Raw genomic sequence first — 27,569 nt, forward strand, 5'->3', positions numbered from 1 at the left:
AGTCTAATCCTTTTATTTAACAGAAGATTAAACTGCTAGATAAATTACAACACAGTTCCATGAATTCTGGAAATTCATTTTTTTAAAATTTCTATATTTTAGGAAGGGAGTCCTTTCAGAGAGCAATTAACCAAAATTTTCATGGGAATTATTTGCTGATTGGTCAGTCATAGGTACCTTTGCAATTAATCTAGAAGACCAGGGATGGGCACAGGAAACCTGATTTTGGAGAGTGATTCCCTTCCATTGTTGGGCTTTTTGTTGACTCCTGCAAGTTCACAGATAATCAGAGGCCTCAAAAAGGAAATGAGTAAGCCATGTTACAATTTATACCTCTGCTACCATTTCTCCATCTACCCTCCAAAAAAAGGTGATAGAATCTTTCATAAAATTCTACAGTTTTGTGAGGATTTTGTTTTGTTTATCTTTCTTTTCCTCAGCGCTCTTTCCATTCCTTGTTCCTTTGTTAAAACAATTGGACATAACTGTATTCTCCAAAGAATCAACTGATTTCTTTGCAAATTCAGTTAAAAAAATAAAGGAAGAACGAAAGAAAAATTCACAGAAGGTAAGTCCCTCCAATGTTCAGAATAAGAATATGTGTCTATTAAAAATAGTTGTATTATTTTCCTTAGAGTACAGCAAACAAAACTTGTGTTCCATTTTACTTCATGGACATCTTTGCTCACTATAACTTTATTCAATTTCATTTGTCAGACCATTGTGACTCATGGAGAAATGTCACTGTATCCTCTAAGCTCATTACAACTCTAACTTTATGCTCTTATTATTAATATGTGTCAGACTTAGTGATCTGTGTCTATAGGAGTACAAAGGGAAAAAAAAACCACTGTCTCACCCCTCAAATATTTTACAACATATACCCAATATTATACTGTAAATATATATATATATATATATATATATATATATGTATGATGTGTAGCAGAAACCTAAGAAGAAGAAAGTACATTTCTCCTTTATTTTGCCCTCTCAAAACAGACCTTGCTACTAATCAAAAGGCTATATAAGAATGGATAAAAGTTATAATTGTGCCAGTAATATGGTATTCAAATTCTCAATGTGGATTCTTGGCCAAAATTCAGAACATTTTTCATTTTCCCACAAAGCTCCTCCTCTGAGTCCTGCTTCTGTAACAGCTATAACCCAAAATTCTTTTTTAAATTTATTTTTATTTATTTTTAGTTTACAATATTCAGTTCCACAAGTTTTTGGGTCCCAAATTTTCTCCCCCTCCTTTTCTTCCCCACCCAGAAAGCATAGTAATCTGATATAGGTTCCACATATACCTTCACATTAAACTTATTTACACAATAGTCAATTTGTAAAGAAGAATTATAAGCAATGGAATGAATCATGGGAAAGAAGAAACAAAACTGCAAAAGAAGGGGAAAAAAGAGAGAGCAAATAGTTTGCCTCAATCTACATTCAGACTCCATAATTCTTTCTCTGGAATGTGGATATCTTTTCCTGTCAAGAGTCTTTTGGGGCTGTCTTTGAACTTGTATTGCTGAGAAAAGCCCAGTCTATCAAAGTTAATCATCACGGATACCATGTGTCTGTAATTGTGTATAATGTTCTCCTTGTTCTGCTCCCTTCATTCAGCATCAAATCACGTAACTCTTTCCAGGTTAATACAAAGTCTGTCTGCTCCTCATTTCTTATAGTACAATAATAATCCATTACCTTCATATACGAAAACTTGTTTAGCCATTCCCCAATTGATGGGCATCACCTTGATTTCCAATTCTTTGCTACCACAAAAAGAGCTGCTATGAATATTTTTGCACATACATGTGATCCATATTTCATGAAGGCCAGGCAAGAAAAGTACAACCTATTGTGGACCCTTGCAAGCTACAATTTTCAAGTGTGAGCATGTTGGTTCATTGCAAGTTTGCTGACATAGAACCAATCTAGCTGAATTGGAAGAGGTATATCTATTGATTGACCACAGTGAGATCAATTTCTTTGCCTATAGTGATCCAGGGAAAGGTATTATAAGTTTTGAAGTTATTGTAAGATTTTGATCAGTGATGTCCACAATTATAAATAATTGAAGCATTATACTTCTATTCTTTCTGGCAGACTTAAAAGAATCCATTTCCTGAAATACTTAGTATTTTCTTTTACATTTTTCAGTGTTTGCTTCCTTTGCATAAACCTGGATTGGTGAATGGTGAATGGTTCAGATTCTTTTAATGTTTTGGAAGCTATTTTAAAGCCATTATTTCATTCATTTGAGTCTCAGGCTCTTTGACCATCCAGGGTCCTTTGTGGAAGTGCCCTGGGTAGAATTTAAATATTGCCACTGAGCTTAGATGACAATGTCTCTAATTATTTGGATCTTCACTTGTCTGTCCTCCAGTAGGCATATTAATCTGCTGTTTTCATGGCTAATTTCTGTGTTCTCAAGTGTTTTCTCAGCACTACTTTTTTTCCACTACTTTTGCAGCACCGGGTAGATTTCCTTCAGCTTATGATGGATTCTCAGACTTCTAAGAATTCAGAGACACACTCTCATAAAGGTAATTTGGGCAGGAGGATAGTCACTAAATGGAATCTTGAGGCCATTATCTGTAGAAGTATGAAATAATTTCCAATTTGCTTAGTTGATATACCAAATGACATTAATAATGACAATGGTGAGAAGGTGATGTTACAAGGTTTGAGATTTGCAGGGCAATTTAAATATATTGTTTCATTTGAACTTCTTCACAACAATTCTGTTTGCTTGGTGTTATTCTTATTTCTATTTTAGAGATAAGGAATCTAAGGCTGAGAGAGTTTAAGCAACTTCCACAGGAAAACTTTGAAATAAGATTTGAACTCAGCTCTAATTTACTTCTAAGTCCAACAAACTGTGGAATCACATAGCCATCTCAGAAAGGTGCTTGCCATCTGTAGGATGAGCTAAATGGAGACAGTTTTCAATTTTTACTTTACTTCACTTGTCAGGACTTGCTTGTCATAGGTAAAAGCAGGGCACTAGCCCATATGATCATTTAATTCTGTTCTAGTTCTAAATCCTATAATTTTACTCTTTTTCCTGGCCTAGACCATGTTTCTTTGTGCTTAGCTAGTTTGACAGAGAGGTGGCACATAGGATAGAGTGCGAGGCCTGGAGTCAGGAAGACTCATCTTCATGAGTTCAAATCTGGCCTCATGAATTTACTAGCTGTGTGACCCTGGGTAAGTCATTTAACCTTGTTTGCCTCAGTATCTTTATCTGTAAAATCAACTGGAGAAGGAAATCCCAAACCATTACAATATCTTGTCAAAGAAAACCCTAGCTGGGGGCACAAAAAGTCAGACATAACTAAAACAATTGAATAACAGCCACATAGGAAAGAAGAGAGTACAAGTTTCTCTTGCAATGAAAAAAAACTTGTGGGTAAATTTCTCAAATTGTTTTTTAATTAGCACAATTCCCGTTCAACCACAAGTAGCATATTAACTCTCCTTTGCTCTAGCTAAGCATTCTTACCAGAACTCAGCATGAGGGAGGCACTACATTGTAAGGGAAGGGGGAACGGGAGTTGGAAGTCAGAAGGCCGGATTCTAGTCTCAGCTTTAGCCACTTACTAGCTCAGTGATGTTGGAACACTCATCTTACTTCTCTGAGCCTCAATCATATTTTCTTTTTTTTTTAATCTAAATTTATTTTTTTAACATATTAGGTTTTCAGCATTGATTTTCACAACAGTTTGAATTACAAATTTTCTCCCCATTTCTACCCTCCCCCCCACTCCAAGATGGCATATATTCTGGTTGCCCTGTTCCCGAGTCAGCCCTCCCCTCTATCACCCCCCTCCCCTCTCATCCCCTTTTCCCTTCCTTTCTTGTAGGGCAAGATAAAATTCTACGCCCCATCACCTATGTATCTCATTTTTTAGTTGCATGCAAAAACTTTTTTTTTTGTTTTTGAACATCTGTTTTTAAAACTTTGAGTTCCAAATTCTCTCCCCTCTTCCCTTCCCACCCACCCTCCCTAAGAAGTCGAGCAATTCAACCTAGGCCACACATGTATCATTATGTATAACCCTTCCACAATACTCATGTTGTGAAAGGCTAACTATATTTTGCTCCTTCCCAACCCATCCCGCTATATTGAATTTTCTCCCTTGACCCTGTCCCCTTTCCAAAGTGTTTGTTTTGATTACCTCCACCCCCATCTGCCCTCCCCTTCATCATCCCCCCCATTTTTTTAATCTTCCTCCCTCTTCTTTCCTGTGGGGTAAGATACCCAACTGAGTATGTATGGTACTCCCTCCTCAGGCCAAATCTGATGAGAGCAAGGTTCACTCATTCCCCCCTCACCTGCCCTCTCCCCTCCTCCCACAGAAATGCTTCCTCTTGCCACCTTTATGCGAGATAATCCACCCCATTCTATCTCTCCCTATCTCCCTCTCTCAGTATGTTGCTCTCTCATCCCTTAATTTAATTTCATTTCTTTTAGATATCTTCCCTTCATCTTCAACTCACCCTGTGTCTGCTCTCTCTCTTTTACATATATATATATATATGCATATATATATATATAAACACACATATATACATACATACACATACATACATATACACATAGATATATACATACATACACATTCACTTATATATATACACAAACATATATATATATATATATATATATGCATATTCCCTTCAACTACCCTAATACTGAGGTCTCATGAATCATACACATCATCTTTCCATGTAGGAATGTAAACAAAACAGTTCAACTTTAGTAAGTCCCTTGCAATTTCTGTTTCTTGATTACCTTTTCATGCTTCTCTTGATTCTTGTGTTTGAAAGTCAAATTTTCTATTCAGTTCTGGTCATTTCACTGAGAAAGCTTGAAAGTCCTCTATATTATTGAAAATCCATATTTTGCCTTGGAACATGATACTCAGTTTTGCTGGGCAGGTGATTCTAGGTTTTAATCCTAGCTCCATTGACCTCCGGAATATCGCATTCCAAGCCCTTCGATCTCTTAATGTAGAAGCTGCCAGATCTTGGGTTATTCTGATTGGGTTTCCACAATACTCAAATTGTTTCTTTCTGGCAGCTTGCAGTATTTTCTCCTTGATCTGGGAGCTCTGGAATTTGGCGACAATATTCCTAGGAGATTTCTTTTTGGGATCTATTTGAGGAGGCGATCGATGGATTCTTTCAATTTCTATTTTGCCCTGTGGCTCTAGAATATCAGGGTAGTTCTCCTTGATAATTTCTTGAAAGATGGTATCTAGGTTCTTTTTTTGATCGTGGCTTTCAGGTAGTTCAATAATTTTTAAATGATCTCTCCTGGATCTATTTTCCAGGTCAGTGGTTTTTCCAGTGAGATATTTCAAATTGTCTTCCATTTTTTCATTCCTTTGGTTCTGTTTTATAATATCCTGATTTCTCATAAAGTCACTAGCTTCCACTTGCTCCAATCTAATTTTTAAAGTAGTATTTTCTTCAGTGGTCTTTTGGACCTCCTTTTCCATTTGGCTAATTCTGCCTTTCAAGGCATTCTTCTCCTCATTGGCTTTTTGGAGCTCTTTTGCCATTTGAGTTAGTGTGTTTTTTAAGGTGTTGTTTTCTTCAGTGTATTTTTCAGTATTTTTTGGGGTCTTCTTTAGCAAGTCATTGACTTGTTTTTCATGGCTTTCTCGCATCCTTCTCATTTCTCTTCCCAATTTTTCCTCTACTTCTCTAACTTGCTTTTGCAAATCCTTTTTGAGCTCTTCTATGGCCTGGGGCCAGCTCATGTTTTTCTTGGAGGCTTTTGTTGTAGGCTCTATGACTTTGTTGTCTTCTTTAGGCTGTATGTTTTGGTCTTCTTTGTCACCAAAGAAAGAATCCAAAGTCTCAGACTGAACCTGGGTGTGCTTTTGCTGCCTGGCCATATTCCCAACCAACTTACTTGACCTTTGAGTTTTTCAGTGGGGTATGACTGCTTGTAGACTAACGAGTTCTATGTTCCACGTTTGGGGGGGAGGTGCCAGCTCTGTCACACCAGCACTGCTCCTTCCCCAAGAACCCCCAGCCCGGGCTGGGCTTAGATCTTCAGCAGGCTGTTGCACTCCTGCTCTGATCCGCCACTTAATTCCTCCCACCAGGTGGGCCTGGGGCCAGAAGCAGCAGCAACTGTAGCTGCCCCACCTCCACTGCCCCCGGGACTGGAAGCCGAACTGCGAACTCCTTCCACTCCCGCAGCTTTTCCCACTAACCTTCTCCGCAGTCTTTGGTGTTTGTGGGTTGAGGAGTCTGGTAAAACTGCCGCAGCTCACATATTCAGGGCGCTAGGGGCCCCATCCGCCCAACTGCAAGTTTGGTTGTTCCAAGCCGCTCAGACTGGGCTCTGCTCCACTCCGTTCCCAGCTCCCAGCTCCCAGCTCCCAGCTCCGTGTGGAATAGACCTCACCCAGAGACCATCCAGTCTGTCCTGGGCTGGAGCCCTGCTTCCCTCTGCTGTTCTGTGGGTTCTGCCATTCTAGAATTGCTTCAGAGCCATTTTTTATAGGTTTTTGGAGGGACTCTGTAGGGAGCTCACTGTAGTCCCTGCTTACCAGCTGCCATCTTGGCTCCGCCCCTCTCAATCACCTTTTCTAAGAAATGGGGAAAAGCACTCTTGCACTAGCAAATTCACAGGTTGGTTATGGTAGTCAAATGAAATAAGGTAGATAAAACATAAACACTAGGCAATATGTAAGTGTAATCAATGTTTGCTGTTACTTTCTGGATGCCGTTCTCTTTATGGATAGAATGTAGTGGGGTACAGTGGGAGGAACATGGTCTTTGAAATTTGAGGACCTAGGTTCAAATCATAACTCTCTCACCTACGAGACTTTGGGAAAGTCACTTATGCCTCAGTTTACTAAACAGAAAAGTCAAGATGCTGGACTATATGACTTTTGAGTTTCCTTCAAGCTGTAGATGCATGATCTCCCTTCAAACATCATTCCTCTCTATTTGCTTCACTCCATGTACAACCACCATACCATAGGCACTTATCTCCTTTCCTTTGGATTATTGCTAGAACCTTTTAACGTGTTTGTCCTATTACACAGTGTGCTAGAAAGAAGAGAGAATTCCCTGAGATCGAATGTTACTTTTGTCACTTCCAGAAACAACAACTGAGGATGAGGCAGGTGTGTGAAAAAAACAGAAGACATAGGATAAAAAAGGTTGAGCAACCCTGGTTAGACTTAACCTCTATCCTCGTGATGACAGATTTCAGTGGAAAATTCCTGTCATATCACTGAATGCATTTCAGATCATTTCTAGATATTCTGGAGAATGAGATAGATGCCTTTCCTAAATTCTTGTGATGTGGCCAAATTATGTAACAATGGTAGGATAGCTTTGTCTGAATATTTCCCTGTCTCTTTTTCAGATCTGAGTGATGAGGAAATCCTGGCACAATCCATTATCTTTATTCTTGGTGGATATGAAACCACCAGCTCAACCATTTCTTTCCTTTTGTATAACCTGGCCACCCATCCTGAGATCCAACAAAAACTTCAGGAGGAGATAGATGCAGTTTTGCCCAGCAAGGTGAGTGGGTGAGAGGAATAGAGATATTCATACCCTTTCCAACTTACTTTCCATTTGTCCATTTGCCTCATCTCCTAATAGAAGCTTTCTCCACATCACCTTGCTGGTGAGTAGTTGTCCATTATTAAGGCATGGCTAGGTTTGAAAAGGCAAAGATAAATTGAAACACCATAGATTTACAAATGGAGTTTTGTTTACAGAGAAGGAAATCTCTCAAGAAATAGTGCCAACCCTTCAAAAAATACTGAAAAGCCCACTTGTCTACTATTCATCTAGCCATTTTGTAGCCATTCTTCCATTTACTGGCACTCATTTCTCATCTCTTTGGGTCTTCTCTCTACTGCTAACTTATTCTCATTACCCTTTCCTTCTTTCATATTCTCTTTTCTTGTCCCTTGCTAGTTCTACCCTTTGCTACTCTCCTCTTATCTCCTCTTTTCAGATTTTCATTCAGTCTTTGATGTGACTGATAACAGGGGTCAGAAAGTCTTCCTGGTGTCAGAAAAGAAAGGGTCTTATAAGTGGATATTTGAGTTTGTTCTTACCAAGGAACCTCTTTTTGATGCACCAGGATCACCTTTCTCCAACCCTTTTCGACCAAGCAGGAAAATCCCCATTATCAGAACACTTAAATACTTATTTTCCTATGACGTTAAGGCATAGCTATGAGAATGTATTCAAATAATCCTTTTAAACAGTGAGGAGTTATCAAGCTAGAGTGGTGGCGGTAGGAAGGTGGAGGAGATAAATTCTTATAAGTGTGTATTTAGATTTCATTCATCACATAGCAAACCAAACCTAAGCCCTTAATTAAAACACCCTCTTAGTACCATAATATTCTCTAAGCTATATAGAAGTGTGAGAATAGGATGATATGATCAGTGTTGTTCTTGTAAACAGATAACGGTCTTTGTTATTTGTTTGGATGGATGCTAGAAAAGCCTTTCTGCCCCCACCCTAAATATCTTCTAAATTCTACCAGTACAGATGCATCCCTTTGAGTCTTTTCTGTTGTGAAGTCCCTTGGAGGTATAAAATATGAACTCTTATGAAATAAAATCAGGGTATCTCAACATTGATGGTAAGATGAAAGTGAGAAATTCTAGAGTCTATATAGAAGTTAGTCATTTTTGGAAGGATAAGCAGAGATGACAAGAAATGGAAGCTGGGGAGCAATAAAGACACAGAAGGGCTCTTTTCAGGTTTCAAGTGTTTCTCAAGAAAACTTAACTGAGGTAGATTTTGTCTACTATTCCACTCTAGATTTCATGGTTTGTATGGTTTATTCTGAAAGACAATCCAGAAGAACAGAAGAAAAATATTCCTCTTAGCACAACTTCCTTCTACTGAGGTTCAAGAGTTTTGTCACAGGCTCAAAATGGCTCATTTTATGAAAACCTTTATATAGATGCAAATCTCATGCTGACAGATCTCAGAATTTTTGAGTCAGTTCATTAGCATGTTGATATAATAATGAATCAATAATAAAAATACATTTGCAGTTTTCCTCCAGAAGGTATTACCATAACATATGGTGACCAGGTGCACAATGGAATTAGTATAGACTCATTCTAAGACCAAGTGAGTAAGGATAGATGTGATATTTCACCTTGGTATTTAGAACTTAGTATTTAGAGCTGTTGGTTCTCTTTCCAGGAAGCAGTCACGTATGATGCCCTGGCACAGATGGAATATCTGGATATGGTGATAAATGAAACTCTCAGGCTGTTTCCCGTAGCTGCCAGGGTTGAAAGGGTTGCTAAGAAAACTGTTGAGATCAATGGACTGACGATCCCTAAAGGCACAGTGGTGGTCACCCCATCCTTTGCCCTTCATCATTACCCCCAATACTGGCCAGAGCCAGAGGAGTTCCACCCTGAAAGGTAAACACTTGTTTTTTTTGTTTGTTTGTTTTTTCAAATAAGGGATAAAGTTACTCTGTGTGATCATTTGAAGCACTTTGGAGATAACAATAAGTGGGAGACAGGACCAGGGTTTGAATCCTGCTTTTGTGTCTTGCTTAGATGATGAGTCTGGGTCTATAACTTGGTGTCTTGCAACAACCCTACATAATGCCTGTAGTTGCTATTTCTGTAGCTTGGATATAACCACTTTAGGCATTCTAGTCTCTATTTTAGAGATGACAGAATTGAAGCTTATATACAGTAGGTGACCTGGCATTCTCCCTTCAGCTAAGAAGTGTTAGAATCAGGTTTTGAATACTGATCTTTGTTAGAGTTTCCAAGTAGAAAAATGAGAGTTTTAAATGTATGCCAACTGAGATCCCTTCTTTCTTTAAATTCCCTAAGCTATGATTCTTTTAATTAGTTATTTTATAGCTTGTCTATTCCAGTGTCGATGCAAACGTGTAATTTTTTTTTCATGAATCTCTTATTTATACATTTCTTTAAGCCCTTAAAAGTGACTAAATTTTTTAGGGCTTATTAGGCAAAGGACATTGTACTACAATCCATAGTCAGGAAGACTGGAATTCAAAGTCCACCTCTGACATAACTTAGCTATATTGCTAAGGGCACTAATTATAACATTCTACATAGTGATTCTTCCAAACATGTGCTTGCCTCCTCACATGTCCCATTGCTCCCCATCTTTCCACTCTCTCAGCTGAGAATCTTCACTCATATTTTACTGGAAAAAAATTATTCTATTCCCAGTGAACTCCTTCTTTTTCCCTCTTCCTCAGACCCCATCACTCAGATGCTGAACTTCTGCTACTTGCCCCTCCATTATGTCTGTACCACATGATGAAGTAACTTTATTCCTCTACTTGTTCAAGTGATTCTGTCTCTTCTAATAGATTGCCCCATCTATCACCTCCACTCATATACTTGTTCTCAATCTCTCCCTGTCTACTGACTCATTTCCTAATGCCTACAAAAAGCCCATGTGTCTTCTACCTTGAGTAAACCCCGACTTGATCCTTCCCTCCCTGCTATTGTCCTATATCTCCTCTATCCTTTGTAGCTAACCTCCTCAAACAGTTTATAATGCAATAAAAAGATACAAAGGTTACTTACAATAGGTACCTCCACTTTTTCTCCTTTTACCTTCTTCATCTTTGGATTTTGAAAATTAATTTATAATCTTTTGTTGTTGTTTTCTTGTTGTTCAGTTGTGTCTGACTCATCACCCCATTTGGGGTTTTCTTGGCTCAGATACTGGACTGGTTTGCCATTTATTTCCCCAACTCATTTTTGCAGATGAGGAAACAAATGCATATATGGTTAAATGACTTTCTTGGGGTCATATAGCTAGTAAGTTTCTGAGGTCAGATTTTAATTAGGTCTTTCTGACTCCAGGTCTACTTCTTTATCTACTCTGCCACCCAGCAGCCCAAAAAGTGCAATGTTGTTGCAATAAGAGATCAACAGTCTCATTCCTCACATTTCTTAGTAATTAAAAGTTTAGCATTTCTAATATCTAAATAATATTAATATTATGATAGTTTGTTGAAATTTCTGCCTTTCACGCCTAGTTTGGAACTTTTAAAAATAACAAATAAAGCTTCATGATAAGAATGAATTGTCTGAAGACAGTCAAGTGGTGCTTTAGATGTTCTTACTATATTCTTGAAGCAGATCCCTTTATATCTACTTTTTCTCTCCTTTTTATTTTTACAATGATTTTTAAAATTTTGATTTTGAAAATTTATCCCTCCTTCTGGCCCCTCACTGAGAAGTCAATCAATATGAATCATTTTACCTGTGAAGTCATGAAAAAACATATTTCCATTTTAGCTTTGGGTCAAAAAGCAAGAAAAATAATGTGAAAACAGTGTGATTCAATGTGCACTCAGAATTCATGATTTCTCCTGGTGCAGGTGGGTGGCATTTTTCACCACGGTAATGTTGGATAATGTTAATCTTGGATCATTGTATCAAGCAGAGTAGCTAAGTCTTTCATAGTCGATCATAATTACAATTTTCTTTTTACTGTGCAAATTGTTCTTCAGTTTGCATCAGTTCATATTAGTCTCCCCATTTCTTTCTGAAATCATCCCTTTTATCATTTCTTACACCCCAATAGTATTCCATCACAAACATACCACAATTTGTCCAGTTTGTTCCCTTTTTGATAAGTATCCCTTCCATTTGAAATTTTTTGCTACCAAAAAAGTGCTGCTATAAATATTTTAGAACATATAGACTTTTCCCTATTCTTTGATCTTTTGGGGATACAGATAAATAGTGATATTGCTGAGTCAAAGGGTTTATAGTTTTATCTCCCTTTGGGCATAGTTTAAAGTTGTTCTCCAGAATGGTTGGAGCAGTTCACAAACCCACCATCAGTGTTCTAATATACCTTTTATTTTTTCCACAAGACCTCCAGTATTTGTCAATTTTCCCCTCAAATTAGCCAGCCTGCTGGGATTGATGTGGTATCCCAGAGATGTTGTAGTTCAAATTTCTCTAATCAATAGTGATCTAGAGTATGATTTCAAGTGACTATTGATAGCCTTGATTTCTGACAATTTCCTGTTCATATCCCTTGGCCTTTTGCTGATATGGTATTGGTCTTACTTTTACATTTTTGGCTCAATTCCTTATATATTTGAGACATGAGACCTCTGTCAAAATAACTTGCTATAAATTCCCCCCAGGTTCTGTTTTCTGCTTTCCTTCAAATTTTGGCTGAATTTGTTTGGTTTGTGCAAAACTTTTAATTTTCCTGTGATCCAAATTATCTATTTTACTTCCTGGGACCCACTCTGTCTCTTCTTTGGTCACAAAACCTTCCCTTAGACGTGCCTGAAAAATGATGCTTTTTCTCTCTAATTTGCTTGCCTTAGTTACTTATGATATCATCTTTTGTACCTAAACTATGCACACATCTTTTCTTTATCTGGCTACATAGTGTGAGATGTTTCTTTATGCCTAGTTTCTGCCAGATTGCTTCACAATTTTCACGGAAGTTTGTTGTTGTTGTAGTTTTTGGTTTTTTTTAATGTTGAGTTCTTGCCCTCAAAGCTTGCCTCTTTGGGTTTATCAAACGCTGGATTACTATGGTTATTTACTTGTGTATACTATGTACCTAATCCATTTTGCTGGTCAACCACTCTATTTATTATACAGTACCAGAATGTTTTGATGGTTACTGTTTTGCAAGATATTTTCTTCACTTTTTTTCCAATGATTCTCTTCATATTCTTGAACTTTTGTTGCTCCAGATGAATTTTGTTCTTTGTTCACTTAGTGCTAAAACATAGTTCTTTAGCAAAGTGATTGACATGCCATTGAATAATAAAATTAATTTTGGTAGAATTATCATTATTACTATGTTGTTTTGGCTTATTTGTGAGCAATTAATATTTCTCTAGTTATTATAGAGCTACCTTTATTTGTGTGAAAAGACTTTTGCAACTATGGTTTTATACTTCCTGTGTGATTCTTGACAGGTATATTCCTAAGTATTTCATATTTTCTACAGTTATTTTTAATGAAAGTTCTATTTCTATTTCTACCTGAATGCTGATGTGGATTTATTTTATATCCTGCCAATTTCTTTAAGTTGTTAATTGTTTTGAAGAGATTTTGTTAGTTAATTCTCCTGGGTTGTCCAAGCATACCAACTAATCATCTTCAAAGAGGGACTGTTTTTCTCCTCTCATTGTCTATGCCTATTGCTTCAATGACTTTTTTCTTATCTGTTGCTATAACTAACATTTAGTGCTATGCTGAGTAATAACGGTGATAAAGTACATCTTGTTATGGTCAATTGTAGTTTCCCTATTATTTAACCAGTCCTACATTCCTGTTATAAATCCTACCTGGTCATAATAATCTTTGTGATAAATTACTGTAGTCTTCTTTCTAGTATTTAAAATTTTTTCCATCAATATTCATTACAGAAATGTGTCAATAATTTTCTTTCTCTTTTTTTTGCTCTCCCTGGTTTAGATATCAACACCACAGTTGTGTTACAGAAAGAATTTGGTAGCACTCATTCTTTAGCTATTTTTTTTCAAGTTGTTTATATAGTATTGGAATTAATTGTTCTTTAGATGTTTGCTAGAATTCACTTGTAAATGCATGTAGTCATGTGTATTTTATCTAAGGGAGCTCATACATGGCTGGTTAAATTTCTTTTTTTAAGCAATGGTCATTTAAGTATTTTATTTTGTTAATCTGTGCAATTTATATTTTTGGTAAATATTCCTCTGGTTCACATGGATTGTCAGTTTTACTGGCATGTAATTGGAAAAAAAAAGTGCTCCTAATATTTGCTTTAATTTCCTTTTCACTCATAGTGCATTCATCATTTCCATTTTTAATACTGGTAATTTGGCTTTCTTCTTTCATCTTAAAAAAATTAAATTAAGCAATTATATATCTATTTTATTGATTTTTTCCAACAAACCTGGCTGACATTTATTTTTTAATTTAATGTTTTTTTTAATTTATAATTTTAAAATTCTCTTTTTTTATTTATGGGTTTTTATTTTTCTGTTTAGATAAAGATTTTTAATTTGTTCATTTTCTAGGGTTTTTTTAAACTTTCATTCCCAATTCATTGATCTGCAATTTCTATCTTTCATTGATGTAATGCTTTAGAGGTATAAAATTTTTTCTTCATGTTGCTTTGGCCCCATTCCATCCATTTTGAAAGTAGTCTCATTGTTGTCATTACCTCTAATGGAATTTTTTATTGTTTTCATGATTTGCACTTTGACCCATTGTTATGGTAATTACGGTTGGACTTTTTTTGGTTTTCTCTTTTAGAATGCTAAGGAGATTAAGCATCTTTAATGAGTCTCACCTTTCAAATGTAATGGCAAGCAAAGTAGACTTTTTGTTGTCTTTTGTTTCTTTGATTGAATCAAGAGTCTTTGACCTGAATAAGAAACAAGAAAGCCTAGTTCACATGGTTTTGAGTCACACGGTTGTGATACCCTCTGACCCTGAGAAGGGTATATAAGTTCTTAGGTAAGTGTTTTGTTTTGGAACTCTCACTCACTGGAAGAGTGTCTTGTGATTTGACCAGACGAGACTCTAGGTAGCCTTTGTTAAGAGCCCCCCAGCTTTGAAAACTCAGATATTGGTGCTTCTCTCTCTGGTAACTATGGATTCCCTGGTCGGGTGGCTAGAGGCCCATCTGTTGATTTCAGTGTGTGTTTGCTCTGTCTATATAATTTCTGCTTGCCGTTTCTGTTTATATTCTCTCTGAAGTTCAGGGTGCTGGCTTTTCACCCTGAACTAAGTGAATGGTATATGCATGTTTAATTAAAGTAAGATTGTAAAAGTTGCTTTCCTTAGAAAAGCAAATCAAAGCCCCTGTGCTAGCAGCCCTGCTGTGTGTTGGTCTTATTGGCCTTACACAGCTACAGTAGTGGCAAGTAGCATTGTTGTTACACTCATGCATTCTTTAGGATTAGATTACTTAGTTTTCACTTAATCTTTAGTCAATGGTTCAAATGCTCTTTATTGAGTTAATTTTTTTATTATGGTCCAAAAAGAGTGTGTTCAATATATTTCCTTTTCTGAATTTGTTTTGGAGGTTATTATGCCCTTTTACATGCTCAGTTTTTGTGAAAGAGCCATGTAGAACTGATGAAAAAAGTATTTTCCTTTCTATTCTCATTCAAGTTTCTCCAAAGGTCTGTCATTATTAACTTCGCAAAAATTCTATTCATATGTTCAAGTCATTTGTTATGACTTAAACTCTTTATCTTATTGATTTTATGAACTAGATTAATCTAGTTCTGGGTGGTAAATTGGGTAAATTGGTCAGCCCCAATAATTTAATTTCACCATGCCCCCCTCATTTAACTTTTCCTTATACATTTGAATATGTTTCCATTTAGTATATCTTTGTTTAGTAATAATATTACTTCATAATCTATGATGCCTTTTAGTATAATGTAGTTTCCCTGCTTGTCTCTTTTAATCAGGTCTTTGAAAAGTTTTCCTTTGTCTGATACCATGTTTGCAACCCTCCCTATTTTACTTAACTTGAAGTACAATAGATTTAGTTACAACATCTTATTTTTAAGTGCACATGTGTGTCTTTCTGTTTCAAACATTTTTCTTATGAACAACATAGTGATAGACTCTGATTTGTAATCTATCCTCCAAACCACTTCCATTTATTTTGTAAGTTTATCTCATTCTCATTCGCAGTTATGATCACTACCTGTATATTTTTCTTATTCCCTTTCTTTTGTTGTTCTTTTTGCTGTACTTCTTGTTCTTCTCTTTCTCCTTCTTCTTTTTCTCTTTTTCTTCTATTTTCCTTTTTTCCATTTTCTTCCTCTTCCTCCTGCTCTCTTTCTTTGTATCTCTTTTTTTTTCTTGACCATCCTCAAAAGTCTTTTTTGCTGCTTACTCCCTCTCTTAATCTACCTTTCCTCTTAACACTGCTGCTCCTTCTCTTAGTCATTTCTTCTTCTACTTCCTTTTTGATCAAGTATTTCCATAACCGACTGAGTATGTACATGTACTCTTTCTTTGTTTAAATAGTAAAAATGAGTGAGATTCAAGTATTGCCCTCTCCCCATCTTATTTTCTCTTCAGCTGGAAAAATTAAAACTCTTCCTCATACACCTACCTCAGGGGAGATAATTTTCTCCATTTTTTTCTCCCTTTCCTTTTGCCCCAGTGTATCCCTCTTTCTCAGTCTCCTATTTTTCTTTTGAGATCATCTCATAATTGGCACATACACATGCCCTCTGTCTAGTAAGACTGTTTCTAAACACTAAAAATGATAATAAAGTTCTTGCAGGTTCCAGTATTTTCTTCCCATGTGTGAATGTATTAACCTTTTTAATTTTATCATGATTTGTCAGTGATGTTTACCCTTCTATATTTCTCTCAGGTGTGGTGTTTTTAAGAGCCCATTTTCTATCTGGTCTTTTCATCAATGATGCCTGGAATTCCTTTCATTTTTGGCCTGTAAGGATATACTTAGTTTTGCTGGGTTAGTAATTCTTGGTATTATTTCAAGCTACTTTGTCTCCTGGAATATCATATTCCAAGCCCTCCATTTCTTTATTTTGCTATCTGCTATTCCTTTCATGATCCTGACCATGACTCCAATAATATTTGAATTGTTTCTTTTTGGATGCTTGCCTTGTTTTCTCCTTGACTTGGAGCTACAGAATTTGGGTATCCTATGTTTGGGAGTTTTCATTTTGGAATCTTTTCTGAAAGTGATCAATGGATTCTTTCAATTTCTACCTTCTTCTCTGGTTGTGTGATATCTGGGAAGTTTTCCTGTATTATTGTTTAAAATGTTATGTCTAGGCTCTTTTTTGATTATGGGTTTCAGGTAATCCAAGAATCCTCAAATCATTTCTCATTAATCTATTTAAGAGGTCACATGGTCTTCTGATGTGAAATTATATATTTTTTTCATTTTTTATTCATTTGACTTCATTTTATTTTTTCATGCATTCCATTTATTCATTAAGTTCCATATAGCCAGTTCTAGATTTCTTTTATTTGAATATGTAGTTATATTTTATTGAGGAAATTATAAGTAATAGAATATAGAAACAGTTTCTGTTCTGAAGAGTAGTATTAAATTTGTCACATCATAACCTATATTTTTTTCCTCCTTAAGTTTCTTTTCAAGTCATATAAAGCAATATTCTAACCGTGGTGTATTTTGAGTTACGACAAGTTTGGTTATTTCATTGGTTTGCTATATGTTGAGGGAAATTTTCAAATTATGAAAAATGCTTTATAAACCTTAAAGACCTTCTCTCCTCAAACACACACATATCAGTTATTATTATTGCCCATATAAACGTTAGTTTTGCACTTATCACCAGCCCTATATACCATATCATTGCTTTATTTTTTTTAAAAAAAAATATATTTAGTTTTTTATGCTTAATATTTTTTTTATTTTTAGTTTACAACACTCAGTTCACATAACTTTGAGTTCCACATTTCCCCCCTGCCCCAAGATGGCATGGAAACTGATACATCTTCTACATATAACTTTACATTGAATTTATTTACACAACAGTCAAGTTGTAAAGAAGAATTTTGACCGATGAAATAAATCATGACAAAGAAGAAACAAAACCAAAAAAAAAGAGAAAGAAAAAAATAGAAAAAAGTGGAGCATAAAGTGTGCATCAATCTGCATTGAGACTCCATAGTTCTTTCTCTGGATGTAGATAGCTCTCTCTGTCATGAGTCCTTTGAAGCTGCCTTTGTACCTTGTATTGCTGAGAAGAGCAAACTCTATCAGTGTTAGTCATCACAGAATCCATATATCTGTGGTTGTATATAATGTTCTCCTGCTTCTGCTCCCCTTGCTCAGCATTATGTCTTGTAGGTTTTTTCCAGGTTATTATGAAGTCTGTACCATCCACATTTCTTATAGCACAGTAGTATTCCATTACCTTCATACCTACAACTTGTTCAGCCATTCCCCAATTGATGGGCATCCCCTTGATTTCCTATTCTTTGCTCCTACAAAAAGAGCTGTTATAAATATTTTCATACATATGGGACCTTTTCCCACTTGTGTGATCTCTCTGGGATACAACCCTGGAAGTGGTATTTCTAGTGAAAGGGTATGAACGTTTTTATAGCCTTCGGGTGAACATAGTTCCAAATTGCTCTCCAGAATGTCTGCATCAGTTCACAACTCCACCAGCAATGTAACAATGTTCCAATTTTCCCACATGCTCTCCAGCATTTATCATTTTCCTGTTTTGTCATTTTAGCTAATCTGACAGGAGAGTGGTACCTAAGAGTTATTTTGATTTGCATTTCTTGAATCAGTAGTGATTTCGAGCATTTTTGCATATGGCTATAAATATCTTTAATTTCTTCTTCTGAAAACTGCCTGTTCATATCCTTTGACCATTTCTCAATTGGGGAAAGACTTGTATTCCTATATATGTGTATATGTATGTTTGTGTATATATATATACATATATATATATATATACATATATATATGTATATATATATATATTGCATTTTGTAATACTCTCTATACTTTGTTGTATCATGAATTTTTTGCTTTTCCATAAATCTGATAGGTAAACTATTCCTTGCTCTCCCAAATTGTTTATAGTATCAGCCTTTATAACTAAATCATGAGCCCATTTTGACTTTATTTTGGTATATGGTATAAGATATGGAGCTATGCCCAGTTTCTGCCCTACCATTTTCCAATTTTCCCAGGAGTTTTTGGGAAACTGAATTCTTAGCCCAGAAGCTGAATTCTTTGGGTTTATCAAAAAGTAGATTACTGTACTCATTGACCACTGCGTCTTGTGTAACTATCCTATTCCACTGATCCACAACTCTGTTTCTTAGCCAGTACCAGGTAGTTTTGATGACTGTTACTTTGCAGTAGAGGTTAATATCTGGTAAAGCTAGGCCACCTTCCCTAGCATTTCTTTTCATTAATTCCCCAGATATTCTAGACGACTTGTTCTTCCAGATGAAATTTGTTATTATTTTGTCCAGCTCTATAAAATAATTTTTTGGCAGTTCGATTGGTGTGGCTCTGAAAAGATAAATTAATTTAGGTAAAATTGTCATTTTTATTATATTAGCTCAGCCTAACCACGAGCAACTGATATTTTTCCATTTATTTTGATCTGACTTTATTCGCATGAAAAGTGTTTCATAATGATGTCTATGTATGCCATGGGTTTTTCTTGGAAGATAGATTCCCAAATATTTCATAGTGTCTACAGTAACTTTGAATGGAATTTCTCTTTCTATCTTTTGCTGGTGGGCTTTGTTAGTAATCTATAGGAATGCTGAAGGTTTATGTGGGTTTATTTTACATACTGCAACTTTGCTAAAGTTGTTTGTTATTTCAAGTAGTTTTTAAATTGGTTCTCTATAATTCTCTAAGTAAATCATCATATCATCTGCAAAAAGTGATAATTTAGTTTCTTCTTTACCTATTTAAATACTTTCAACTCCTTTTTCTTCTGTTATTGCTACAGCTAACATCACTAGTACCAAATTGAACAGTAAGGGTTAATAATGGACATCCTTGTTCCACTGCGATCTTATTGGGAATGCATCTAGTTTATCCCCATTACAAATAACACTTCTTAATGGTTTTAGATAGATGCTATTCATAATTTTAAGGAAGGCTCCATTTATTCCTATGTTTTCTGGTGTTTTTAATAGGAATGGGTGTTGTATTTTGTCAAAGGTTTTTTCTGCATTTATTGAGATGATCATATGTTTTCTGCTAGATTTGTTGTTGATATGATCAATTATGCTGATTTTTTTTCTAATATTGAACCAGCCTTGCATTCCTGGAATTAATCCTACCTGGTTGTAGTGTATTATTCTCATAAAAATTACTGCAATCTTTTTGCTAACATTTTATTTAAAATTTTTACATCAATATTCATTAGGGAAGTTGGCCTATAATTTTCTTAGGTATTAGTGCCATATTTGTGTCATAAGAAGAATTTGGTAGGACTCCTTCACATATTATCCCAAATTGTCTATAAAGTATAGGTATTAATTGTTCTTTAAATGTTTGATAAAATTCACATGTAAACTCATTGGGCTCTGGAGTTTTTTTCCTAAGGAATTCTTTGATGGCTTACTCCATTTCTTTTTCTGAGATGGGGTTATTTAGGAATTTTATTTCCTCTTCTGTTGATATGGGCAATTTATATATTAGTAGATATTCATCCATATCCCTAAAGTTGTCAAATTTATGGGCATACAGTTGGGCAAAATAATTTCTAATTATTGTTTCAATTTCTTCTTCATTGGAGGTGAGTTCACCCTTTTCATTTTTGATACTGGTAATTTGATTTTCTTCTTTCTTTTTTTTAAATTAAATTGACCAAAAGTTTATCAATTTTATTGGTTTTTTCATAAAAACAGCTCTTGGTTTTATTTATTAATTTAATAGTTTTCTTAATTTCTGTTTTATTAATCTTTCCTTTGATTTTCAGTATCTCTAATTTGATATTTAATTGGGGATTTTCAATCGGTTCTTTTTCTAGCTTTTTCAGTTGCATGCCTGATCTCCTTTTTCTCTGTTTTATTCATGTAAGCATTTAGAGATATAAAACTTCCCCTAAGGACTGCTTTTGCTGCCTCCCATAAGTTTTGGCATGTTGTCTCAATATTATCATTTTCTTGAATGAAATTATTAATTGCTGCTATGATTTGTTCTTTGCCTCACTCATTCTTTAGAATTAGGTTACATAGTTTCCAATTAATTTTAGCTTTTTTTTCTATGATTGTTTATGACAAATAATTTTTACTGCATTGTGATCTGAAAAGGATGCTTTGACTACTTCTGCCTTTCTGCACTGGATTGTGAGGTTTTTATGCCCTAGTACATGGTAAATTTGAGTATGTGCCATGTACCACTGAGAAAAATGTATATTCCTTTTTATCCCCATTCAGTTTTCTCCTGAGGTCTATCATATCTGCCTTTTCTAAAATTCTGTTCACCTCCTTAACTTCTTTCTTGTTTATTTTGAGGTTAGATTTATCTAGTTCAGAGAGTTGGTGGTTGAGGTCTCCCATTATTATAGTTTTACTGTCTATTTCCTCCTGTAACTCCCTTAACCTCTCCTTTAGGAATCTGCATGCCATACCACTTGGCGCATATATGATAAACAGCGACATTGCTTCATTGCTTATGGTGCTTTTTAGCAGAATGCAGTGTCCCTCCTTATCTCTTTTAACTAGATCTATCTTTACTTTTGCTTTGTCTGAGATTACGATTGCTACCCTTGTTCTTTTTTTTTTTTTACTTTAGCTGAAGCACAATATATTTTACTCCAGTCTTTTACCTTTACCCTGTGTGTATCCCCCTGTTTCTATTGTGCTTCTTGTAAACAGCATATTGTAGGATTATGGTTTTTAATCCCTTCTGTTCTTCATTTCTGTTTTATGAGAGAGTTCATTCCATTTGCAATCACAGTTATGGTTACTATCTGTGTCTTTTTCTCCATCCTATATCCCTTGTTTATGCTTTTATTTCTCCCTTTCCCCTTCCACTCCTCAACAAAGTTTTGCTTTTGACCACTGCCTTCCTCAATTTACCCTCCCTCTTGGTTCCTCTCCCTTACCTTACCATTGTTTTAATTTTTTTTATTTTTAGTTTACAACATTCGATTCTACACAATTTGAGTTCCAGATTTTCTTCCCTCCCTCCCCACCTTCCTCCCCAAGACAGCATGGAATCCAATATAGCTTACACGTATAACTTCACATTGAATTAATTTACACACTAGTCAAGTTATGGAGAAGAACAGTGATCAATGAAATGAATCATGCGAAACAAGAAACAGGACCAAAAAAAAAAAACAACACAAAAACAAAAGAGAGAAAAAAGGGGGGGAGGGAAGGTTAGTGTGAAGTGTGCCTCAATCTGCATTCGTACTTCATACTTCTTTCTCTGGATGTAGATAGCATTCTCCATTGTGAGTGCTTTGGAGTTGTCTTTGTACCTTGTGTTGCTGAGAAGAGCAAAGTCTGTTAGGGTTGGTTCTCACAGAATCCATATATCTGTGGTTGTGAATAATGTTCTCTTGGCTCTGCTCCACTCACTCAGCATTATGTCGCGTAGGTTTTTCCAGGTTGTTATGAAGTCCGTTTCATCCCCATTTCTTATAGCACAGTAGTATTCCATTATCCTCATATGCTTGTTCAGCCATTCCCCAATTGATGGGCATCCCTTTGATTTCCAATTCTTAACTACCACAAAAAGAGCGACCATAAATATTTTTGTATGCATGGGTCCTTTTCCCACTTGTGTGATTTCATTGGGATACAACCCTAGAAGTGATATTGCTGGGTGAACATAGTTCCAAATTGCTCTCCAAAATGGCTGGATCAGCTCACAACTCCACCAGCAGTGTAACAATGTTCCAATTTTCCCACATCCTCTCCAGCATTTATCATTTTCCTGCTTTGTTATTTTAGCCAATCTGACAGGAGAGATGTGGCATCTAAGAGTTGTTTTGATTTGCATTTCTCTACTCAGTAGTGATTTAGAGCATTTTTTCATATGCCTATAGATATCTTTAATTTCTTCCTCTGAAAACTGCCTGTTCATATCCTTTGACCACTTCTCAATTAGGGAATGACTTGTATTCCTATATATTTGGCTCAGTTCCCTGTATATTTTAGAAATGAGGCCTTTATCAGAGACACTAGTTGTAAAGATTTTCTCCCAATTTTCTGCTTCCCTCCTAATTTTTATTGCATTGGCTTTTTTGTACAAAAACATTTCAATTTACCATAATGAAAATTATCCATTTTGCATTTTGTAATGCTCTCTATCTCTTGCTGGGTCATGAATTCTTTTCTTTTCCATAAATCTGGTAAGTAAACTGTTCCTTGCTCTCCCAAATTACTTATAGTATCAACCTTTACTCCTAAATCATGAACCCATTTTGATTTTACTTTGGTATATGGTGTAAGATATTGGTCTATGTCCAGTTTCTGCTCTACTATTTTCCAATTTTCCCAACAGTTTTTGTGAAATAGTGAATTCTTAGCCCAGAAGCTGGCCTCTCCGGGTTTATCAAAAAGTAGATGGCCATAGTTGTTGACTTCTCCATCTTGTATTCCTATCCTATTCCACAGATCTACAACTCTGTTTCTTAGCCAGTACCAGGTAGTTTTCATGACTCCTGCTCTGTACTACAGTTTAATATCTGGTATGGCTAGGCCACCTTCTCTACCATTTCTTTTCGTCAATACCTTAGATATTCTAGACCTCTTGTTCCTCCAGATGAATTTTGTTATTATTTTGTCCAGCTCTGTAAAATAATTCTTTGGTAGTTCAATTGGTATGGCACTGAATAGATAGATTAATTTATGTAAAATTGTCATTTTTATTATATTAGCCCAGCCTAACCATGAGCCACTGTTATTTTTCCATTTATTTAGATCTGACTTTATTGGTGTGAAAAGTGTTTCATAATTATGTTCATATAGGCCCTGGGTTTGTCTTGGCAGATAGACTCCCAAGTATTTTGTAGTGTCTACAGTAACTTTGAATGGAATTTCTCTTTCTATGTCTTGCTGTTGGGCTTTGTTTGTAATGTATACGAATGCTGAGGATTTATGTGGGTTTATTTTATATCCTGCAACTTTGCTAAAGTGGTTTATTATTTCAAGTAGTTTTTTACTTGAGTCTCTAGGATTCTCTAAGCAAATCATCATATCATCTGCAAAAAGTGATAATTTAGCTTCTCCTTTTCCTACTCTAATTCCTTCAATTTCTTTTTCTTCTCTTATTGCTGTAGCTAACATTTCCAGTAGCAAATTGAATATTAGGGGTGATAATGCACATCCCTGTTTCACCCCTGATCTTATTGGGAATGCATCTAGCTTATCCCCACTACAAATAATGCTTGTTGATGGTTTTAGGTGGATGCTATTTATAATTTAAGAAAGGTTCCATTTATTCCTATGATTTCTAGTGTTTTTAATAGGAATGGGTGTTGTATTTTGTCAAAGGCTTTTTCTGTGTCTATTGAGATGATCATATGGTTTCTGTTAGTTTTGTTGTTGATATGGTCAATTATGCTAGGAGTTGTCCTAATATTAAGCCAGCCTTGCATTCCTGGAATAAATCCTACCTGGTCATAGTGTATTATTCTTGTGATAAGTTGCTGCAATATTTTTGCTAATATTTTATTTAAAATTTTTTGCATCAATATTCATTAGAGAAATTGGTCTATAATTTTCTTTCTCTGTTTTGAATCTTCCTGGTTTGGGTATGAGTACCATATTTGTGTCATAAAAAGAATTTGGTAGGACTCCTTCTTCACCAATTTTCCCAAATAGTCTACAAAGTATAAGAATTAGATGTTCTTTAAATGTTCGATAGAATTCACATGTAAAACCATCTGGCCCTGGAGATTTTTTCCTAAGGAGTTCATTGATGGCTTGCTCAATTTCTTTTTCTGAGATGGGGTTATTTAGAAATTTTACTTCCTTTTCTGTTAACCTGGGCAATTTATGTTTTTGTAGATATTCATTCATATTTCTAATATTGTCAAATTTATGGGCATACAATTGGGCAAAATAATTCCTAATTATTGTTTTGATTTCCTCTTCATTAGAGGCGAACTCACCCTTTTCATTTTTGATACTGGTAATTTGATTTTCTTCTCCTTTTTTAAACAAATTGACCGAAGGTTTATCAATTTTATTGTTTTTTTTTATAAAACCAGCTCTTTGTTTTATTTATTAATTCAATATTTTTCTTGGTTTCAATTTTATTAATCTCTCCTTTGATTTTCAATATTTCTAATTTGGTATTTAATTGGGGATTTTCAATTTGCTCTTTTTCTAGCTTTTCCAATATATTAGGAAGGCAGAATTTATGATTTCAAAGAGAATCTCATATGTGCCTAAAAGGTCCAGAACTGCAGGATATAAGGAATTCTCTAGGCAGAAGGCAGGAGAACTAAAGCATGTATTTACACTCCACAATAACAAGCCCACAAACCAGCATCCCCATTTTGATATTTTCATCAAAAGCTTCCAGGCCCAATAAGTCCGCCTTACAAGGGTAACCAGAAGGCCACAGAGAAGCGAGATGGTATAAGGCAAAATCGTATACATGCTTCCCCTCTACGGTAAGAAGATTACCCACTAGCCTCTAGTCAGCTCTGCTACCGGCAGCTCAGCTTCGGCTGTAGGTGTGTGTGGCTCCAACTGGAAAAGAAAAGGAGGATCTTCAAGCTGTCCTCTCCCCTCTTATAGAGTTTTTGATGTCATGAAGCGCCGCCTGAACAACCAGGGCCGATTGGTTCTTGACTTGGCCCTTCCCCCTAGCGTAGACCACGTTAACACACTTCTCCTCACCCAGCGCCATGACTCATCACACAGGAAGCTCTGGTCCTGCCCCGGAAGAGCAAACCCCAGCGTCCAGGGAAGCTCAACGAGGCAAGCTGAGTCATTCAAAGAAAACAAAGTCCATTCTGGCTACATCCAGCTGCATGCCCAGATCATTGATCTCCTTTTTCCCTATTTTATTCATGTAAGCATTTAAGGATATAAAACTTCCCCTAAGAACTGCTTTTGCTACATCCCATAAGTTTTGTTATGTTGTTTCATTATTGTCATTCTCTTGAATGAAATTATTAATTGTTTCTCTGATTTGTTCTTTGGCCCACTCATTCTTTAGAATTAGATTATTTAGTTTCCAATTAATTTTTAGCTTATTTTCCCATGGTTCTTTGTTATAAATAATTCTTATTGCACCATGACCCGAAAAGTATGCTTTGACTACTTGTGCCTTTCTGCACTGAATTGTAAGGTTATTATGCCCTAGTACATGGTCAGTTTTTGTGTATGTGCCATGTACCGCTGAGAAGAAAGTATATTCCTTTTCATTCCCATTGAGTTTTCTCCAGAAGTCTATCATATCTGCCTTTTCTAAACTTCTGTTTGCCTCCTTAACTTCGTTCTTATTTATTTTGAGGTTAGATTTATCAAGTTCAGAAAGGGGGAGCTTGAGGTCTCCCAACATTATAGTTTTGCTCTCTATTTCTTCTTGTAACTCCCTTAACCTCTCCTCTAAGAATCTGCATGCCATATCACTTGGTGCATAAATGTTAAACAATGATTTTGCTTCATTGTTTATGGTGCCTTTTAGTAGGATGTAGTGTCCTTCCTTATCTCTTTTAATTAAATCTATCTTTACTTTTGCTTTGTCTGAGATTAGGATTGCTATACCTGCTTTTTTTACTTTAGCTGAAGCGCAATATATTTTACTCCAGCCTTTTACCTTTATCCTGTGTGTATCCCCCTGTTTCAAATGTTTTTCTTGTAAACAACATATTGTAGGATTATGGTTTTTAATCGATTCTGCTGTCTGCTTTCGTTTTGTGGGAAAGTTCATCCCATTCACGTTCACAGTTATGATTTCTATCTGTGTCTTTTTCTCCATCCTATTTCCCCCTGTTTATGCTTTTATTTCTCCCTTTCCCCATCCCCTCCTCAACAAAGTTTTGCTTTTGACCACCGCCTTCCTCAGTTTACCCTCCCTCTTTATTCCCCTCCTTTATCTTACCGTTTCCCACTTGCTACTTCTCCCCTCCCTTTTGATCAATCCCCTCCTTTTATTCCCCCCTTTTCCCTCCTACTTCCTGTAGGACAAATTAGATTTCTATATTTATCAGGGTATGTTGTTCCCTTCTTGAACCTGATCAGATGACAGTAAAGCTCAAATACTGCTTTTCTCCCTCCCTTTTTTCCCTCTGCTATAATATGTTTTGTGCCTCTTCATTTGGTGTAATTTACCCTTTTCTACTGCCTCCTTACCTCTTCTCCCATAGCCCTCCATTTACATCTCTTAATTATGTTTTTTATCCTTCTATCAGTTATTTTATACAGACATTCACAATCTATGTGTATCCTTTTCAATTGTCATAATAGCTGTACTATTCTCAAAACTGACATAAACATGTATATATATGTATATATATGTACATATATATGTATATATATATATATATGAAAACATACATAAGATGATATAATCCCATATAAAGATGCAAATAATTTGCCCTTATTGATTAATAAGTTTTATGTTGGGTTTTCCCCCTGTTTACCTTTTTATGTCTCTCTTGAGTTTTGTATTTGGAGGTCAAATTTTCCATTGAGTTCTGGCCTTTTCATCAGGAAGGTCTGGAATTCCCTTATTTCATTGAATGCCCATCTCCTTGCCTGAAACATTATGCTTAGTTTTGCTGGGTAGTTGATCCTTGGTTGTAGCCCCAGCTCCTTTGCCCTTCAGAATATCATATTTCAATTTATCCTGTCTTTTAATGTGGAAGCTGAGAGACCCTGCATGATCCTGACTGTAGTTCCACAATATTTGAATTGTTTCTTTTTGGCTGCTTGCAGTATTTTCTCCTTGACTTTTTAATTCTGAATTTTGCCTGTGATATTTCTTGGTGTTTTCAGTTTGGGATCTTCTGGGGGTGATCGGTGAATTATTTCAATGACTATTTTGCCCTCTGGTTCTAGGATCTCTAGGCAGTTGTCTTTGATAAT

At 35.7% G+C, this 27,569-nt stretch overlaps 1 protein-coding gene across 2 annotated transcripts in view; it reads left to right on the plus strand.

The window, feature by feature from the left end:
• LOC118833859 (cytochrome P450 3A4-like) overlaps nucleotides 1-27,569 on the plus strand; it is a 75,315-nt gene that overhangs the window by 37,114 nt on the left and 10,632 nt on the right. Inside the window, exons 8-12 of one of the 2 annotated variants that reach the window (XM_036741276.1) lie at nucleotides 441-568; nucleotides 2,477-2,549; nucleotides 7,403-7,563; nucleotides 9,220-9,446; nucleotides 16,396-16,459. In XM_036741276.1, coding sequence (XP_036597171.1) covers nucleotides 441-568; nucleotides 2,477-2,549; nucleotides 7,403-7,563; nucleotides 9,220-9,446; nucleotides 16,396-16,444 — 638 coding nt within the window. In that variant the 3' untranslated portion in view covers nucleotides 16,445-16,459. Of the gene's footprint in view, nucleotides 1-440; nucleotides 569-2,476; nucleotides 2,550-7,402; nucleotides 7,564-9,219; nucleotides 9,447-16,395; nucleotides 16,460-27,569 lie in introns of those variants that run through there. The other variant, XM_036741275.1, reaches the window with a different exon arrangement.

This window comes from Trichosurus vulpecula, chromosome 1 (genome assembly GCF_011100635.1).
Source record: "Trichosurus vulpecula isolate mTriVul1 chromosome 1, mTriVul1.pri, whole genome shotgun sequence".
NCBI lineage: Eukaryota > Metazoa > Chordata > Mammalia > Diprotodontia > Phalangeridae > Trichosurus > Trichosurus vulpecula.